The sequence below is a fragment of the Ammospiza nelsoni genome, chromosome 3, assembly GCF_027579445.1.
Source record: "Ammospiza nelsoni isolate bAmmNel1 chromosome 3, bAmmNel1.pri, whole genome shotgun sequence".
In the NCBI taxonomy this organism is placed as follows: Eukaryota; Metazoa; Chordata; class Aves; order Passeriformes; family Passerellidae; genus Ammospiza; species Ammospiza nelsoni.
In genome coordinates, this window is record NC_080635.1 from 27,693,132 (window position 1) to 27,707,732 (window position 14,601).

General features: G+C 37.3%; 1 protein-coding gene across 1 annotated transcript in view; it reads left to right on the forward strand.

The window, feature by feature from the left end:
* PRKCE (protein kinase C epsilon) overlaps positions 1-14,601 on the forward strand; it is a 287,171-nt gene that overhangs the window by 91,728 nt on the left and 180,842 nt on the right. The window contains exon 2 of the mRNA XM_059467747.1: positions 7,755-7,818. Within this exon, the coding sequence (XP_059323730.1) occupies positions 7,755-7,818 (64 nt within the window). The remainder of the gene's footprint in view (positions 1-7,754; positions 7,819-14,601) is intronic.

A 14,601-nucleotide genomic window follows, 5' to 3' on the forward strand; every position in this document is an offset into this window, starting at 1 on the left:
GGTGGTTTTTTTTGGTTGTTTGTTTGGTTTTTTTTGGATGTTGTTGGGGTGGTTTTATTTATTTTTTTGGTTTGGTTTGGTTTTGCTTGTTTATTTCATTTGGTTTTGGTTTTTTGTTTGCTTTTTTTTTTTTTTTTTTTTTTTTTTTTTTTTACAGAGGATTAGAATAGGAATAACAAGAGAAAAACTGAAGGGCAACTTATTATCTAATATCCCCATTTCCTAGGACTACTTATATCCTGTCTTTGAAGATTGTTTTATCTTGTTTAGGAAGAATTTTAATTGATACCTAATACACCAAAAATGAATATGTTACACTGAATTTTTGGATCTTCCAGCTGTTAATTTTCCTGATTTAAGATCTGAAAATCAGCACAGCTATTTCCTTTATTCTTTGGACAGAAATGCTATGTGGATATTGCCTACTGTATAAGTACCTTGACTTCCCAGGGTATATTTGGCAGGAGAATGCAAGAAAGGAGTGTTTTGACAATAAAGAGAAGAAATATATCTTTACAGGAAATATGTAATGTTGCTTTTGTATCTTAATCTGTAAGTCTTCAGGCAAAAATTCTTGCTTAAAGGATATAAGGAGCTGTGAGAATTACTTAAGGAATTAAGGAAAAAAGTATGCAGTCCACCAAAACAATTTTATGTGGCCAGGACAAATTGCCAGTCAATCCATGTACTTGCTTTTATACAAACACATATTTCATGACGGTTGTGCAAAGCGTTAAAAAGTTGTCTACTCAGAGGAACTGTTATTGTAATTTAGGAAAACTCCAAATATCTGGTTAAAGTAATTTTTGAAAAGCTCCACATACCATCATGTTTAGGTGATTCCTGAGACTGAACAAATGTAACACCTATGAGTTTCTATGAGTTTGGCTTTGGCATATGAGCAAGTGGTTGTCTGAAATTGTACTGTGGTAAGATAATTTGATAGCCTTTATCAGTTTTTAATATGTAGTAATTGGCTAACGACTGCGTGCTGGCAGCCCTGCCACCCTGCTCTGTGTTTTATTGCTGGGTGTAAGGTAACTTCCCTTCTGGTTGCAGCTCTGTAGCATGACTTTAAAAAATGCCCTAAGCCAAGGCAACGAGCATGTTTTAAATACTTTGTGACAGTTAATTATTTCCCTGTGGTTTGGAGAGTGCCACTGCACTAGTGCATTAAGAAATACATTTTGAAAAGCGTTGTGATGAAATTACAGGTCAGATCTTGCCACACAATGCAATTCCCCCCACACAATGCAATTCCCTTATTCTTAAATCAAATAACCATCTGTTTGGGAAAGTGGTTTTGCTCTGAAGAGTTTCTTTTCTTTCTTGAAATACATTTAGCACATGTTTCAAGAGAATGGCTTTATGCAGGCTTTTGTTCAGTAGGTGGTTTGTCTGTCTGTTCACTCAAAAAGTCTAGTTGGGCGTTGCTCAGCCAAACCTAACTTGTACACATTATACCTCACGTTGTCTCTGGGCTTGTGTAGGTTCTTGGTATATTATCCTTCTTACCATTGCTAAAATAATGCCACCTCCATTTCTAGTGTAGATACAGTTTTAGTACAGTGAAAAAATACTACATTACCTTGGCTTATTCCCCTGTCTTCATAAGGCTTAATAATGAGATACATTTTCATCATCAGAGTAACTGTACTGGGCTAATTAAAGCAACAAGTAGCACACGCTTGTGTCTGGGACACTCATGCTAGTGAGTTTCCATTGACATGTTCACATGCAAGTCATGATATTCCGTATCATGGAATAGTTAGTCTAGGCAGCCTTATCTCTTAAGGTCATTACTTGTTTTTCTGCTCATGAAGAGATTTCTCTCTCATTGATTCATTTCCCTTCCTCATGAATTGTGATTGTAGGTGTTTAGAAACTCTAACCAGTTTGCCGTATAATTCTTGAATACTGGAATAAAAGGTAATACCTTGTACATAGTCTCCACCTTCTGAAGCTTTCAAAGAAGTAAAAATAACATCTTCCTTGCTTCTGATCATGGAGTCAGACCCTTGGTTTCATGCAGTGACCCTGCTGTGGTCATGCTGCTTGATGCCTTTGCAGTTGTTTGTGCTGCTCTGCTGTCTGTTCCATGTACATAGAGCCAATTGTCCAGATTCACTTTCTGGGTTCTACAAGAAAATGAGCCCTGAAGACCCTAGCCTCAGCACTGTGGTCTGTAAACATTGTTGGTCCTTCTAATGCATAAAAATGAATATGTTACTTCTGACAGTGCAGATGTGCCTGTGCTCAAATACATGTGCATGCGTCACTATGCGTTCAAAAATGCATCTTCTTTGGAGTCTGGGAGGCCCGGGGCACAACAGATCATGAAAGACCAAGGCCATATCACATGTGATTCAGGACACAACAACTAAACATCACTATATGCCTTATTAAGTAATGGAAGGATTCTTGTTTTAGAATTGGTTTCTGAATACTGTGGGTTATTTCATCTGAATCTTGTTTCTCCCTGGCTGCTGCTGCTCTGTATTATGTCAGTGCATGTGTCTGGCACTGAAAAGTGTTTGATGTTTTCTGTAGGTCATGCAAGATGTTTGATGTTTCTTTGTTGACTTTTGAGTATGAGTAAATAATTGATAGAATCCCCTGTGGCCAGAATTTCTGAACCTTTATGTATATCATTGTGGTCAATTACAATGCGTCAAGCTGTGTTAAGTTTCTCTCTAATTATAATAATCAAATATGTAATGTTCATAATGAAAGGCAGATTTGTGAACATTGTAGCAGTACACTGGCTCCAAATTTTCCTGCTGCCTTTGCCAGAAGAGCAAGAGGCTGTGGGGTGAAAAACATCAAGGAGGTACATGGACATTCTAAGGAAGTTTTCTCAGTATGTTTTCTGAGTAATTTCTTTTGAAAGTCAAGTTTACTCCTGTAATTAATGATGTAATGTGTAAAATTCTTAATTTTCAGATACTATTAATAAATAACATTTGCTCAGCTATTTTGCTGACCTTATGGAGCTTATGCAAACCTGATCATTTCAGATGAGCATGATAGGGATTCAGGTGTAAATGGTGGGACAAGTTTACAACTTTAATCATACATCTGGCTGCTCCTTTGGTCAGGAGTTTGCTTCCATTACAGTAATCATTGTGAGTTTAAAAGGTTTTTAATTATTTGAGCTGCAGTCATTTTGGCTGTATTGAAAAGTATCACTGTTAATGTTCTATTTTCTATCAAATAAGTTAAAATAGGTACTCTATTAACTGTTTAAATTGAATCACAAAAATCCTGTGGCTAAAGAGCAAAAGAACAGCACAGACTTTCCAGTAATTTTCTGTTAAATTATAACTGTTCTGATTTTCATATGCATTTACATGGAAATAATATTTAGCAAAATTGGCAAATACCTCTAAAAACAACAGACAGAGGAACCACCCCCTTCAGCCTTTCCAGCTATCAACAATTTAAGCACAATCTCTTCCCTTCTTCTTTCAGGGAAGTTGTGTGTTCAACAAGAAACTTTGTTATGCTGCACTCAGGAAGGGTTAAACCATCCTGACTTCCCAGGTCTGACATGAATCAAATAACCATCTGCAGTGACAGATCATGTGCTTGGAGGTTTATGCTTTAAGCTACCCAAATATCAGATAATCCTAGAACATCACAAGAAGAGGTGCAAAGCAGGTTTTATGATTTAATTCTTTCTATGGCTTATACAGTCCATTTAGGTTTATGCTGTTGCTCCAGGTTACTGAAGATTTATGATCCATTGAAAATGCTGCAGACAAATATTTCAGCAAACTTTGTTTGGTATTGTTTTTATTGATGAGGATTATCTGAATGAAAAAGAAATTGCTTCCTAGATATGTTCCCATTAAGGCTGTATAAAAAAGAGGGAAAAAAAGTTCTTGGTAGTGTTTGATACTGCTGGAAGACAGGATTGCTGGACAAAGTGAAGCCTAACTGAGGAAAGGAGGAATGGTCCAGTGGGCAGTCTGGGCCTCCAGAGACCAGAGTTCAGCTCTTGTTTAACCATAGGCTTCTTGTATTACTTGCCAGAAAGTCATTTAGTCTAGCTTGTGCCTTTGGGAGTATCCCATTTTGCATATGGGGAACTGTCTCAGAAGGGTGTTGAAAATAAAATCCATTAATGACTGTGAAACTGTATAAATGCCTTCAATATGCTAAGCTTGGCCTTGGTTTCAACATGGGTTTTTTCCTCTGAAAGTATGTCTGGTTTTATGGATGGTTGCATTTTGTTCCCTGAAACAGGCTACTAATAGGTTTTATTCAGGCCTGGAGTTTTTGATTATCTGTGCTGCTTTCCAGCAATGATTGTACTCATCTCAGTATGCTGCCACAGTTCTTATTTGAGCAATATAGAAGCTGTTTAAATTACCTTTTTAATTAATGTTGCTTGCACATGCTAAAACTGTATTTCAACAGAAGTCACAGCAACAGCATGGGTCAATAAGAAGGTAAAATATTTTGGTGATCAAAGATTTTGCTCAGTCACAGTTGTTGCATCTTTTGCTGCATGTGGCAGATGTGATGTATGTGTGCAAGGCACATATTTTGCAATGTGTTTTGCTTACAGCAAAGCTGCTCTTGTATCAACTCCTCTGTCCCATCCCTAGTTTGCATCTTGCTTTGTTTCCTGTTTCCTTTTGAACAGTAATGTCTTTTTTAGATGCCTCCTCATAAGTTCTCTCTGCACGTATAAAAGCTAGGCTGCATTCAGAGAGTATTTTTAGTCAAAGAGAAGGGTCAGAATCAGAATTGCTGTGATCAGACTATTTCCATTGCTTTCAAGGATGCCTGTTCTATTCAGCTGAATTTGGCCAGTCCTCATGTTTCTGGTTACATGTGGCTAAGGGCATTTCACATGTGATAGCTTTCATGGCATTCAGTGAAAAACACATGGGAACTTTGGATTCTGCTGTATGCATATTTTGGTACTTATTTATAATGTGACATTGCAGAATCTAAGCACAACTTAATGCACAGATTGAAAAGAAAAAACATGCATATTCTAGTAGTCTATTTTGAAGGTATTTATGCCGTTATGTTTCTAGGCATTAAATTAGACATTTTTAATGAATAATTAAGATTAAATTGGTCCCTTTTTCCTCTGTTTGGCTTGATACATGAAAGACCTGAGAAGAAGAGAAGGGTTCCTCTAAGTCTAGGGGATTCTGCTTTTGTTGGGGTGTTCATTTTGTATGTAGGGTCAGCTGAGCTCCTGGCTTCTGGCAAAATTACTAATTCATATGACTGATAAGACTGTCAGTGTCACTGAAATGAAATGTGGGTATTTCATAAATCTGAAAATAAGAATATGTCCATTTCATTCTTACTGGCATTTGAACATATGAACACTGAAACATGCTTTCTTTATAAAAGACTTTCTTTTATAAATAGTTCATTTTTCTTAGAGCATCACCAAAATTTCCAATTCAAGGTCACTAAGCATCATTTCTAATAAAATGTAAATTGAAATAGTCCACTTGCTGGGTAATAGAAACTTGGTTTCAGGCCTCCAGTCTTTTTCCTGAGTTTCTTCCAATGCTGTTTGTAATTAAAGGGGCAGAGCTGAGATTTTGTGATGGTGGTCAGTAACTCGTCCAGATGCCTGATTGTTCTGCGGGGATGATGTTGGGGGTTTATGCGTGTGCGTGCACTCTGGGATTTGAACTGCATAAAGTATTTTACTGAAAGCTTAAGCAAACAGTGTATAGTGCTGATACAAACAGAGCATTAGACATGTCTGTCTATAATACAGCCATCTGTTGAGTGCTATAGCAGTTTTTCAAAAGCCTCCCTCAGCATAGACATCAAAGTCTATTCATGCACCTGTGCTTCTGATCTTCTAATATTTTTCTTATTTAAAACTGGCAAAGGGAGAGGAGCAGTATTTCAAGATCAGCAGCTTTATTTAAAACAAAACACAAAAAGCCAAAAACTCCCCCAAAATTTTAACAATTCAGGAATTGTTAAAAATGACTTTTTTGGATATTCAATACTATTATTTATAAAAAACCAGACACCCACGCTTTCATTTTCCTCTCCCTTGAGCAACCCCTGGCCTTGGTAGCATTATTTCCTGCCTGGTCTATTTACAATACAGCTGCTGAGATCATTTGCTTGATCCGTTGTTCCGATGACATCAGCGGGACCTGTGAACTCTTCTCCCAGCCCTCTCTTGGAGAACAGTGCTCAGTGGAGGAGGAGCTTGCATCATGTCCCCTCATTTACTCACTCTTTTCCCAGCCCAGTGGTCAAAGAAGGAGTCAGAGCTCTTCATTTCTCGGTCTCAAGGTTGTTTATTGTTCCTTATCTATAAAATTTTTGCTCCTGTCCAGTCGAGGTCCTCTCAGCAGGACAGTCAGAGGCACTCAGCCTGCCCCCGGGCAGTGTTATGTCTTTATACTAAAAACTACGTGTACAATATTTACAATTACTTTCCAATACCTATCACCTATGTTAGACAGTGAGCTTCTACTCTAAACCAATCTAAAAGTGCCAACGTCACAGCAGAAGATGGAGGCCAAGAAGGAGAAGGAGAAAAGCTGGACATGCTCAGATTCCTCCATCTTGCCCCCTGAACCCCCATTCTAAAAATCCCCCCAAAAATCTATTTTTTCACCCTGTGATAAATTCACTATCATTCTACTTAAACTTTTGTGGCTTGTAATTCTTCATATAAGGCTGGTGATTGTTTTTTCCAAGGGCTAAATCAAAGGCACAGGGGCTCTGTGCCCAGGGCTTGAGCCCTCCAGGGCAGCCAGAGGAATTTGCTGGGTTCTGACACTGGCACACAAGGTCCCTTGCAATCTTACCTGTGTGGTTTTCCTACTAAAACAGATTGAAAATACAGTATTGACATACAGAACATCACGTCACTCAGGCTCTGAAATCATGTGACAGTAACTGCTATGTTGGAGCAGAAGCTACTGAGTACATAATGTTTTAGTTACAGTTTTATTTTTCAGAGATGTGTGGCAGCAAAAATAGTTTTTAATTTGTTGTGTACCGTTAAGATGCTCAAATCCAGCAATATTTAGATTTGCTGATGAAACTTGTGATGAAATACAGGAAGATCTGTAATATGCTCTTCTTTGTGGTGCCTGAACCGGAGCTTATTCTCATAGACTGTGATATCTTGGAAGTACAGCAGCTTGATACTGAGCACCTGTATTTCATGCTGAGTGAAAGTGATCTCCTCATGGGTAGACTCCTTAAAATCCACCAGAATGGTGCAGAAATAAACAAATTTTGTGTTTCAGAAAAAGAGGATAAAGCATGTATTTCTTTCTCCGGGTGGGGACACAAAAGGGGTATTATAAACACGTGTTAACCGGCTGTATGAGCTCTGTGTGTTCATTTCCCCCGTTCTGTGACCAGAGCTAATCAGTCTAGCTGTCGCAGTGTTGTTTTCCACATTTCTATATCTGGGCTCAGTATAAATAACAGCAAAAAAGTTGCTCAATTGTGGCACTTTTTGACTTTCTTGAAAATAATGGTGCAAATGTATGTTGGAACAGTACATTAAATGTTTGAAATGTAAAATTCACTGAGCTCAAACTTTCCAAGTGTGCACACTTCTTTTTTATTCCAGTGAGGTTGCAGGGTTCTCAACACCTCTTTGCAAAAGGAGGCTCTATTGGTGCAGGATTTGAGAGGTTTGGAAACTTATGGTTTCCTGCATCTGCAGTCACTTGCTTTGGGAGCCATTCTAAGTATGATTTTTTTTTTTCTTTTTCTCTTCTTGATTGCAGATTGACTTGGAGCCAGAAGGGAGAGTGTATGTCATCATAGACCTTTCAGGATCATCTGGTGAAGGTAGGGACTTTCAATATTTTATCTTACTCTTTCATGAATGGAATCTCCAAGGGTCTCTGAAATGAAAGTATTAGAAGTGGTGTGTGCTGATACCCTCAAATCTGTATTAACTCAAGTTAAATGAACACATTTTGAGTCAATAAGCAAATTGCACTTCATCTTACCCTGTTAATCACTGATGGTAACAATACTAGCTAAAATGACCATAATGAAATGATCATACTTAGTAGTACTAATTTCCAGAGGAAACTTCCAAATTCTTTCGTTTTTGCAAGAATAGAAAAATTATGTAGGTAGAACGGATAAGATGTCAAAAAATAAGGGACAGGAGTTTATTTGCTTTTTAAATTATTCTAATATTTGGTATTTTTCCATTTCAACTAAAGTAATGACCAGAATGTTGTCATTATATGAGATGTTTTCATTTTTATGGCACAACGGCTGCATGTTGGAAAATGACCCAAATATGGAAGAGAAGTATTTATTACATTCTTAAGAAAAATTCTAAAAATAATTCTTCTGCTGCTTACTTTAAACAGTCAAGTGGTATATGGTAGGAATGAGATAATTTATGAAGAAGCAAATCTGTGTGCCTTAGTCATGCACTTGGTGACAGCCTGATTTGCCAAAATGGCCTAGATGATTGATTATCTTAAATTATGTACAGCAATCAGCTTTGATCAGCTTCCCCCAGTAGCTCATGGAGTTCACTGAAATGAGGTTATCATCAGTTCACAGTACATAAAGAAGATTCACATGAACCTTGACAGGAGTTGAAACCAAAATGCTATGAAATTAAATTATTTTGCCTGGCACAGTGGAGAAACGGTGGAAGAGCATGTTTATCTTTCTGTTCTTTGTAATGAATTGCTGCGCTCCGACCAGCTACTAGCAGTAGCTTGCAAAAACACATATTGCTTTAAATCCTGAATTTTAAACTTTATCTTATAGCCTCTTTTTGTACCTACCTAAAATGTGCTCTACCATTTTTTTTCTTCCTGCATATTGAAGAAAATATCAATTAAATAGTAGTTTCCACATCTATTTCTGACCAGCATGACAGTGATCATCTGAAATGTGGTTAAAGGCATTGGTGTGACTCTGTCATAGGGCAGGTGGATGTTCTTCCAACCTTCCTCTGATAGCTAATTGCTACCCAGCTGAGCCTGCTGTTACTGTTTCATCCCAAGATGCATTCAAGTGTGTCAGACTGTCAAAGGACAGAAAGAATGGTGTTGTGTGGTTCTTCAAAAGTGCTTTAAAACTCTCCAACCTTTTACACAGGAAAGTAAAAAATGGCTATCCTAATGCCTCCTTTATTACGTGGTGCATTACCCTGTAACATTGAAAGGTACTTGGAAAGAAATTTGTGTCACTACAGTAGCATTGGAGGGGAATACACAAATGGAGACTAGCCAGTGAGGGAAAACAGCTTATGAAGTGTTATGGGGAGGCCTTAGGAGGACCAAAAGCACTTAGTTGTAGGCACACAGTTTGTGGTAATTGGGGTGGGGCTGCAGCCCAGCCTCATCCCCAATGGGCACAGCTGTGAGCAGCAGGTGAGCAGCATTGACAGCCATGAGCCATGGAGTGCCCAGGGGCACTGACCAACCACAAAGGGAGCAGAGGGCACACAGGTGCAATGCAGGAACATGGGGAGTATAAAATGTTGGGCTAAAGAACAAGAAGGGTGGGTGTTTGCAGCTTTCTGAAGTGGTAAGGTGTTATTCTGTATGGGTGGAGGCATCATGATCTTGTATGGTGATACTCTGTGTATTGTAGCTATCTCAACTGCAGCATATGCTGTGACATGTAGTTGAGGTGAATTTGGTAGAAATTAGAGAAGTTGGTGCACTTACAAAGTACAGCACAACTTGTATATTTTTAAGCTTTCCCACTTGTAAAAGTGTTGAGTAGAAGTACTGCAAAGTTCTCTAGGAGGGTTCCAGTTTTTCTCACAAAGAAAAGTGGACTAAGTTTGTGCAACTGTTTGCAAACCCTTTTTATAGCATTATAAGTGATACTATGAAATCTTATTATTGAATGGTTTTATTAGAGGTAAATAATTTTTGATATTTAGTGATGTTATTGAAACATGTAGTTTAACATAACAACTATGTGAATAACAACTTGTGTAGTGAATGGAAACATCTAGATCACAAGGGATGTAGCTTATTCTACATGTTTCAAAAATACCTCTTTCATTTTATGTATGTGTAGGTAAAGATAATGAATGTGTGAGGTATTTTATGATTTTCAATTTGCTAGTTCATTGTAGTTAATCTGTATTTCTTGAATATTAAAGGAATCTGAAGTTATAGTAGGTGCATCACTTTTGAGTGGCATGGGTTGGTTGAAGTGATTGCTGCTCTTGGCCATATTTCTGAACCAGGCTCTTGTTTTTTGCAATCCAGTTGTCACTGTGAGTAGCAAGAGTACATAGTGTTCTTTTCCTGATGCACGAATGGGCATCGCTCTTCCACCTGGAAATTTGGTGGGGGAAAATTGGCAATTTATGAAAATAGAAATACTCATAGCAACAATTTTAACTGAAGGAAGCAATCAAGTTGTGTGTTTCTTGTAAAAATATACTATATACTCACCAACCACTCTTGTCTTGTAATGCCATGTACTGAGAATTGGACTTGTTTCTCCAATGTCATATAAGCAGGTTTCTAGTTACCAGCAGTCAGTAATGTAGCTTCAGTTATTTGACACTTCTAGAAGCTTTTTTCAGACAGATATTTAAGTTCTCTTTTGGTATAATTGACTTAAGATTAGTTCAATCCCTTAATATGGACAAAGAGCATTGTTCTCTACCATACTGCCTCTAAAAGGCAAAAGTCCTAATTTTCCAAGCAAGCCTTTATGTGAGTAAATTGGTATATAAATTGAAAGTAAGCTTATGTTCCTACCATATACCTCTTAAAATCCAATTGCTACTTAGTCCCAGCTGTTAGATTGCTTATCCCTCTGCACTATTTGCATTTGTATGGCAAAACAATGCAAACAGTTCATTGTTATAAGCTGGCTTCCTCAACAAAAGCACGTGAATCCTGTTCCTCCTCTCCCCCTTGCCTAAGCTGAATCATTCATGGACTTGTGTGGCTTAGGTGTGCAGAACAGATGGAAATCTGGCTGATTGCAAAGGCAGGTAAGGGAAATTTCTGCCTTTCCCTAGGCAGAGACAGACTTGTTGAGAGCCACCCTAGCATATCAATGTCAGCATCTGGCCAAAATTTTTACATGGAGCTAGAGAAAGAACAGTAGAGTTGCTGGCTGTGTGACTTGAAATTTCCAATGGATTGTTCAAATTTCAGGGAGTTAATTTTGTTCTGAAAAAATAATTTTCTAGAACTTGCTTCCATTCAGTTATAATCTTTAAAGCAGAAAAAGACTGAAAAACAAAAATGCTAAAGTCTGAGAAATGGAAAGCAAGCTATGTGAAAAGCCCTTACAACAACAACAAACCCAAGAGGAGTGTTTTTATCATCATCTTTTTACACTTATCCTGTTTTGGAAACTCCTTATAGTTTCTGAATGTTTGTTTCTGCACAGATAGGGATGGTGAGTAACTATTTATTTTAGCAATCTTCTGTAAATTCTGTAGTAGAACTATCCAGCCCACATACTGAAAAGAAAATGCTAAATAAACTGTTTTTCACACAGAAGGTGATGTTCTCAAAAGTTAGGATTTAAATTTTTCTGCTAAAACATGAAGGTTTCCAGATTGTGCTTCCAAATCAGTTCCGCAAAATAATTTACCATTTTGGTGATGTTGACATAGGAAGAGGGTGAGAAAACAGCTCTTAAAGCAAGTCTTTTTGATTCTTCGTTGGGAGCTATGTAAGCAGTATTTCTGTAACACCTGTGAGTCACATCTTTACACTTCCTTTGCCAAAACTGATCTGTAGGGTTATTTACCTTCTGTAGGTTGACTTTATTTAAAAGGGGTCTGTGCGTTTGGAGTAAATCTATATTGGTTTCCTGGGAATGGAAGCAGCTGTACCTGTGGAACCTTCCCAAATGTAGACATGCACTAAAGTGTCTGCTCACAGCCTGAAATAACTGCAACAATTACTCAGGAGCAGTTAACTGCAACAGTTAATCAATAAAGTTCTATTAATAATAAAAAAAAATAACTTGGTTGGGTTTCTTTAAGTGTTTTTAAGTGCTTAGGAAACTGCCTGCCCAGAACTTTAAGGGATATTTCAAAAACAAATCCCTTTGGTCAAACAAGCAAATGTGGCTTCTCAGAACCTGACACACCAACAGGATGAGCTGGAATTTGTTACATAGATTTGTTGGAATTTGGTACAAAGATATGTACTGTGCCATATGCAAGCACATAGCATCTTTAAGCATTTCTGATTGCTTGCTTTTGGGAAACCAAATCAAAATGTGGGTGGCTGCAGTTGTTATTCTACCAGAATAGTTTGTCAGTCTTGCAAAGCATGTAATCACTCAAGTCTGCTGTTAAGTAAACATTTGGTGACCCCTTTATGTATGCAGTTATAAGAAAAACAAAGTTTATAGTGGGCTGATGTTTGTAAAAAAGGAATTAGCTTGGAAAAGATCCATTTCATTTATTCTCTTACTTTGCAAACTGGAACTTGTGGCTGTGCAGGTTTTTAGTCTTGTATCTTGAACTTCTGCCTGGGCTATGGAGAGGGATGTGTCTGTGTCTCAGTCTGTCAGTGAACAGGAGGATCTGCAAGACTTGCTGCCTTATTCATTCTTTCAGTGCTGCTTGTTGTGCAAGGTCATATTGATTTTCTATATTAATTCAGTGTTGCTTTATCGTATGCACTATTTCTATACTGAAGTGCACTCACTAACTTTGTTATTGACATGCTTTGGCAGTGTCTTTACATCTATTTTTTCATTCCTTTTCTTTTAGTTCTTAAAGAGCTTTGTGAGTAAAGATTTTTGAATTATTTGAGAAATACATAAGACCTCCAGTGTAGCTGATTAAATGCAGACTAAAGTTTAAAACTTAACTAATACAGTGATGCAATGATTTGATTTACAAACTGGAGTAACAGATGGCCCACAAATGAATAAGAGAGGTAAATTGCCTGAGGAACGATTAAAAACATTTTCAGCAAAGTCAGTTTTATATGTACTGAAAGACAGGTGCTGCTATATTTAACAGCTTGTGACCTGCCTGCTGCATTTGTCATTGAGGGTTTCTTTTTTCTTTGAAATTACTGGTTTGTGTGGGATACAAACATAGACAGTTACTTGCAGTACTTTCTGCCAACTTAAGTATTAAGTTACTATTTGAAATATGTCAGTATTAAATCAACTGTGGACACCTTCAGAATGACCTTGATGTGTTAGGTTTTTTTTTCTTAACTGTGTTTATTATAGGTAACCTGTAATACAAATTTAAGAACTATTAAAAACTCTTTTTCTATGTCTAATCAATTGTAATGATTGTTTATCATTGTTAGATGTTCCAATTTGTGTTCTGGAATTGTCCTTCTGTACAATCACAGATTGCCCATTTTTGAGTGGGCAGATGAATTGCAATAAAATACCACAGCTTCTAATACATTCATCTTCAGATTCATCTGCTTGTAAGATACTAAAGTTGCCCAAGATGAAGAACATAAGGTGATATTTTACAATAAAGCTTGCTAGCTGAAGTAATGGTATTTTGTGAATGGAAAACATTTTGTTTACATTTATTTTCTGGCCTTTTTGCATTGAAATAGCAAAAAAAAAAAAAAAGCCTTAGAATTCAACACCAAGTTATGTATTTAATATATCATTCAAAATATATGAATTTGTAGGAAGTTTTCCAGTTCTTCTAGCTCATTAGGCTCTCAGGTTTGCAAATATGGTTATTGTTGATTGGGATGTCAGGAGAGAATGTCGGAATGAAAAAAAGTATTAGTAGAAGCAGTGAACGATTCTTATTGCCATTTATGTGTCCCATACCTGATAGATATCTAACATAGATACAGCTTGTTAATTAAAATATCCAGACGATTTGTTTCAGGCAATTCAACTTTGGTAGAATTGAAACAGCAAGAAAAATTGCATTTCTGTTCCCTGTTGTAGCATCGTTTTGCAAGAATCTGTTTATAGAAAATATCCCACAGGATACAAACTTTCTCTGCAATTCCTAATGTAGCTCTTTGCCAGTGCTTTTCCTTGAAGTACTTGTAGTTGTCATTGTCATCATCATTAATTATGCTTCTTGTGCTATAAGGGCTCAGTGAATGAGATCTTGTTGTGCCAGGCACTGTTTGAACAGAGAACAGTGGAAGGTGCTTAATCAGAAATCTCAAAGTCTGAATCAGGGAGCATTTTTGCTTGGTTGTTTCAGGAATTTGTGTTAGTGAAGAGTAGTGGTTTTTTCACTAATATCTTCTATTGCAAATAGAACTTTGACAGGCTGCTTGTTTGTCAGTTCCTTGTAGCCATCAGCTGCTGATCTTGGGGCGCTGAACCCGCAGTGAAAGAATTCTCAGGTTTGTTCAGAATTTATGAATGAAGAACCTTTTTTTAAAATAACCCATTCACTTTCAGTAAACACACGGAAAAAGAGTCACAGTCATTATAGATTCACTATTAAAAACTTTCTTATATCTTATTTTGCTCCCCAGAATTTGATTGAGCATTCAGCTTGCGCACATTCTTACTCTTCTCTGTACGTTAATGTTTGAGAAGAAGCTGAGTGTTGGAAATGTCTTAGGCACACCCCAGGGAGTCTGGGGAGAGTCAATGGTTTAGTCAGAGTATGGATCTCTCAGGGGGGACATAAGTAACCTC